General features: G+C 27.8%; 1 protein-coding gene across 1 annotated transcript; it reads right to left on the bottom strand.

Annotated features, from left to right (window-relative positions):
* Nucleotides 1-2,906: 2,906 nt before the first annotated feature.
* Nucleotides 2,907-5,431, bottom strand: LOC145568844 (annexin-like protein RJ4). Its single transcript, XM_081628234.1, has 4 exons — nt 4,926-5,431; nt 3,430-3,648; nt 3,237-3,326; nt 2,907-3,146 (listed from the first exon to the last, which is right to left on the bottom strand). Exons 1-4 carry the CDS (start codon nt 5,403-5,405, stop codon nt 2,922-2,924), a joined length of 1,014 nt encoding a protein of 337 aa, XP_081484360.1. The 5' UTR covers nt 5,406-5,431; the 3' UTR covers nt 2,907-2,921.
* Between the last annotated feature and the right edge of the window lie 656 nt (nt 5,432-6,087).

Here is a 6,087-nt window from a genome sequence, read left to right as displayed (position 1 = left end):
AGCATAGGAAAGCAGTCAGACTAATTAACTACAGTCAGAACATTGTTAAAAAAAATTTGGACAATGATTCTTTGAAATTCTTAATTATTTCCAACTATATTATTATTGTTCCAAATATTACTACCTCTAATCCTTAATGAAGAAAGCATAATAAACACGTAGGAATGGAGTAATTAAGAATAACTTCTTGTTTATTTCTATTATTGGATGTATTATTTCAACAAAGGGTGGGTCATTTGTGAAGTGCTCATTTCGACAAAGGGTAAGGTCTTTTTCGTTGTAGTAAAAACACCCACCCCTCCTCCCTTTAGGATCTATTCACTTCACCTGAAAAGACATATTGAGTTTTGTATTATTCTATGGAGCTCCAAAGGCGGACCGCTATGAGTTAATCGATAGTGGGGACCTTATAAAGAAGAATGTCTATATTTAGGACAACTGGTAGCGTCAATTTTTCCTTACAAAAATAAATGTAACAACTAAACTTAGACGGTGACACTATATCAGCATTAGCAAACAGGAAGCAAAGCCTAGTTCCTGGAGGTGTATGCACCGTGCTTGGTGCATACGTTTTATTTAAAAAAAATAAATAAACATATTATAGAAATGTAATGAACATATAGTTATAGTGAAAAAAAAATACTATTAAAATGTAATGTACATATACCTAAAGTAAAATAACATACTGTTAAAATGTAATGAACATATACGTAGTGTGAAAAGAACATACTATTAAATAATTTATCTCCATGTTCTTTGATTGTCAGTATAATGTGCTTTTAATTATAACATAATATTCATTGTTTATTTTGAATTGTTGTTTGAATTTTGTGTTTAGATTATGATGGTTGAATAAAAATAATGTCCATTACATTATATTATCACGTTCTTTAGATGTATATAAAGAACATTTAGCTTGATGTTTTTTTATAAAACAACTACTTCCTCCGTGTTTTAATAAGTGTTAAAGTTTGACCAGCACATAGTTTTAAATAATTATTTATAGCATAATATTCATTGTTTATTTTGAAATGTTCTTTGAATTTTGTGTTTAGATTATGATGATTGAATAAAAATAATGTCCATTACATTATATTATCATGTTCTTTAGATGTATATAAAGAACATTTAGCTGGATGTTTTTTTATAAAACAACTACTCCCTCCATGTTTTAATAAGTGTTAAAGATTGATCGGTATATAGTTTTAAGCAATTTAATCGACTTAAATAAAATAAGAGATAAGTGGGGTAGTTGGAGTATTATAAAATGATAAAAGAAAGAGGTTAATAGTTTATTGAAAAGTAATAAATGTGAGAGGAAAGATATAAAAAGTAGTAGTGGGTTTAGGTAGGAACCATGAGAGGAGAGAAATTATAATATTTAAATGTAGTTTTTTGCCATAAAAGGAAGTGTAACACTTATTAAAACACGGCCGGATTTGGTAAGTGTAACACTTACTAAAACACGGAGGGTGTATCTGTTATTTACAAAATAGCTACATGTTCATTACAAAACAATTATAGTTCATTCCGCCCATTTTTTTAATTAAAAAAAATTAAAAATCTTTATGCACCTAGCATGATGCATACATCCCCCAGAAGAAAATTTCAAACCGGAAAGGATAAAGCCATTAGGCTTAGGCTCACTAAGGTTTTAATAGCTACGACAGTTAGGCCCTATTCTTTTGAGCAGAGCAGAGCAGAGCCGAGCCGAGCAGAGAATATTTTCTTATTACTACTACTACTACTACTACTACTACTACTACTACTACTTTAACTATTATTAATATTATCGCATATTATTATAATTATTAAATATTATTATTAAATATTAATTATTATTATAATAATTATTAAATATTATTTTTATTAAAAATTAATAATTAGTATTATATTTAAATATTAGTTATTATCTTTAAATATTAATTTATATTATAAAAATCAATTATTATTATTAATATTATTATATTAATAATAAGTATTATTATTACTATTATTGTCATTATTTTATTTTATTTTTTAGAAAATATTATTATCATTATTATTTTTACTATTATTATTATTATCAATAAATATTAATTAATAATAATTATTATTATTATTATTATTATTAATTAGTATTATTATAATTATAGTTCAATATTAATTATTATTTTAATTATTAAATATTAAATATTTATTATTTATTATTAAATATTAATTTTTAATAATATTATTATTAATTATTATTTATTTATTTATTAATTAATTATTATTATTCTTAAATATTAATTTTTAATAATATTATTATAATTAAATATTAATTATTTATTGTTGTTATTATTAAATATTAATTTTTAATAATATTATTATTATTAAATATTAATTTTTAATAATATTATTATTATTAAATATTAATTATTTATTATTATTATGAAATATTTGTTATTATTATTATTATTAATTATTAATTATTTATTATTATTATTATAATGATTCAATATTAATTATTATTATTATTATTAAATATTAATTATTTATAATTATTATTAAATATTTATTAATATTATAATAATAATTCAATATTTATTATTATTATTACTAAATATTAATTATTTATTATTATTATTATTAAATATTTATTATTATTATAATAATTCAATATTAAGTATTATTTTTAAGCAGAGCAGATTGAAGCAGATCAGAGCATATTTCAACAGAGCAAAGCAGCTCTAAAGAACGGGGCCTTAGTTGTAATCACAATCTAATATCCTTACATCAAGGGTTACACTTTACCAAGATATAACTCAATAATAATAATAATAATAATAATAATCATAGTCTTCTAAATAATAATAATAATAATCATAGTCTTCTAATCCTAACAATGATGATTAATTTCTAGCACAATTACATACACTTTGTATATCATTAAATTTTAACTAGTTAAAGCTACCAGAATTTGCATTGTTAGCCAATGCTAACATAAAATCTCTGTAATCCCCTGCAGGAAGGGCTTGACATATTGCATCTCTAAGTTCCACCCCATACTTCTTCCTGAATACCTTTTGAATATCCCCCACATCAATCTCAGCTCGGCTCACCATCAATCGCGTCAAGGATCCCTTGTTCGTTTCCTCGCCTTTCATCATGCAACTTTGCAACATCTACAAGCACCATAGCACAAATCAAACAATCATAATTTACTATTTGAAAACAAAACACAACACTTGTTATTTTCATTGAAACTTATATACCTTGGCATAGTATTTGGGAGGGTCTTGAATGCAATCCACTAAATTTCTCAATGAGTCCTCAAATTGTGTCGAATTAACCTTCTTGAGTTGCTGCATTACAATACAAAGGCCGGTATGTTAGGTTCTCTTAAGCAATGCTTATATATGTAACGTAAAGTTGATTGTTGAAGCCAAGATCAAGAGGTTGCACCACCTTAGTGTAACTGTGGCCGAAGATGCGTTTATACGACGAAAAGGTGAGTTTAAGCTGAGGGATACTTCTTTTACTTAGAATTTCAAGAACTACAGCTTGATTAATGCATCCTGAACTTGCTTCCCCTGTTTGATAGAGCCTCATTGCATCACATTTTGCTATGTCTTGGCTCACATCAACATTGTGAGCTTGATGAGATGTTGCCAATGCTACCAAAATCTATAAACCAATTAAAAAATAAAAAACATTCCGTAAATTTTTTTTGTATACAATGAGTCTATAACACTATTGTACATATTCTTATGTACAATTGACCACTAGAACTTATTATTTTGAATCTGAAGTCACATGACTCGAATCCAGATTAGTCGGAAACCAACTTTAAAGGAATAAGTAGTTTGATTGTCATTTTTTTGCCGTCCTATAACTAAGGCCTTTAGAGGCTTTCCTAGGGGGTTTTGGCATAGTGCTAAATTTTCATCCTAGTAGTTGATTTACTAGGCCATACGACATACTAATGATTCATTATTAATCGAAAAGGATTGGTCATGATTTGTTGATGTCCTTTCGACAATACTATTGTTATCCTGCTACTTCATTGATTTGTTTACTTCTTTCGTTGAAAAATTCATCCCATCATTATTTGCCTTTTTACTAGATAGCTATTTCTTTTTTAGGAATGGTTTTTATGAGAATAACATTTTTTACTTTTAGTAAATTAGCACTTACAATAAAGAGTTACATACATTCTAAGGTGGTCTTATGTCAATGAGCTTCACCTAACTTTACGAGTAAAACACGTAACAAATCACCTCTTAAGAACGTAAAAAGTTCTCTAAAAAAATGAAAAGTCACTCAAACATAGTACTCCGTGTGAAAAACTATTTAATAGTAAAAGAAATCAACGGTTAAAAGATACATGAAACTACCCAAACACTTTTTTGGTGCAAAAAAAGAAACATTAGGCAATACCCATAAACTACTTTGTGCAATCTCTTCTGATCCCTCAGCCTCTCTTCCCACATATGCAAACACGAACCAATTCAACTCACAAAAGGTTGTATAAGTTGTATAGTATACTCTTGTCTTTAATATTTATTTATTTTTGCTACATTTTCTTTTTCTACAATTGAAGTTCTAAACTTCTGATCATAATGTTCCAAAAAAAAAAAAAAAAAAAAAAAAAAATCTACACACAATTATCTGGAATCTGTCAAATTCGTTTAAATATTTACTCCATATTTTTAAATACACGACGTAATTTTTATAATTTTTATTAATAGACGATTAGAAATATTAATGCCAAAAAAAGAAAGGGAGTAAGTTATTTATTATGCCTTATGTGAATGACATAATAATACCAACCAAAGCACACGTTCTAAAGAGTGTATAACAGAAGAAAAATTCAAACAATATAATACTCAATTTCATTATCATTTAAAGTATAACCAGCAAAAAAAAAAATACAAATTAATTTGTAAAGTAAGCATACATACCTTTTGGCAAGGATGAGGAGGTTCTAAGTTGACAATATCATGATCAAGTTGCCTCTTAAACCTATTTTGATAAGCCTGTTTAATCATAAGAATATGACTTGATTTCCTACCAACAAAAATTTCAACCAAAGCCTTAAAATCAGTCTCATTTTCTTCAAGTGCATTCTTAGCAAAACAAGCATCTCTTTCCCAAGGATCAACCATCCATAACAACAAGGCCTCACATGTCGCGACCGAGAATTTAGTCTCCTCGTTGCTTGATTTACCACTCAACATCATCTTAACCCTTTGCAAATGACTCAATAAATCTTCATTATACATTGCTTTATATGTCTCCCTTATTTCCCTCCTCTCGGCTTGTGTTGATCGTGTCGCGAGTGTTTGTACCATGGTGCTTAGCCTCCCCCATGACTCGTAAATCGCCTTACAATCACTCTCATAGGATGAACTTTGGTTCTTTGAGTAGTTTGGGTTAGCCATTTCTTTAAACTAAGCTTACAATAATGTGTTAAGGGTTTGAAGGGTTGTTTTGGTTAGTGAATTTGCATTTATGTGAGTATTTATAAATGTACTTGGGGTGCAAGGAAGGAATATGGCTTTTAAAAGTAAGTAGGATCCATTATAAAAGGGGGGAAAAGAATGATGGGTTATAATATGAAAAATTAGAGTTGGCCTAAAAAATACAGGTGGACTAAAATTGGCTTCTAGTGAAAGTTTTGTGACTTTCCTAGTAGACAATGACTATGATGAGTGTGTAATGAACGCTTTGTAGAAAGAATTGTTATTAGACTTTGTACATTTTTCAATTTCTTAATTGATTGTCCCTCTTCTGCTTTTCAGTTTGACTTGTTGACCCTCATCACATGCCTTTTACTCACTTCCTTACTCCAAAATACTTGCAACAACTTGATTTAGACGCTGATATTACAGGTGTTAATTCAGGTATTCAGATAAAAGTGAGAGATAACTCAAGTGGCTAGAGTTTTATTTTCCAATTTTAGAGAATTCTGGGATCCATTATCATCTTTCCTTTTGGCTATCAAAAAAAAAAATCGGGTGTACTGATGAAGCTCATTGAAGTCGGGTCGAGTCGAGTCAGGTCTATTTTTAAACTTGATTCTCTCTTCCTCCGTTTTTTTTATTATTTGTATCATTTGGCAAT

Source organism: Chenopodium album, chromosome 11, assembly GCF_948465745.1.
Source record: "Chenopodium album chromosome 11, dcCheAlbu1.1, whole genome shotgun sequence".
Lineage (NCBI taxonomy): Eukaryota > Viridiplantae > Streptophyta > Magnoliopsida > Caryophyllales > Amaranthaceae > Chenopodium > Chenopodium album.
Note: the sequence above shows the minus strand (reverse complement) of the source record. Positions and strands in the feature narration are given on the sequence as shown.

Excerpts from the sequence above, each read along its gene's own strand:
- LOC145568844 (XM_081628234.1), bottom strand. The coding sequence starts at position 5,405 with ATGGCTAACCCAAACTACTCAAAGAACCAAAGTTCATCCTATGAGAGT. Across the intron at positions 3,649-4,925 it reads CTCCTCATCCTTGCCAAAAG|ATTTTGGTAGCATTGGCAAC; the intron begins GTATGTATGCTT and ends ATTGGTTTATAG. Across the intron at positions 3,147-3,236 it reads CTCCCAAATACTATGCCAAG|ATGTTGCAAAGTTGCATGAT; the intron begins GTATATAAGTTT and ends TGGTGCTTGTAG.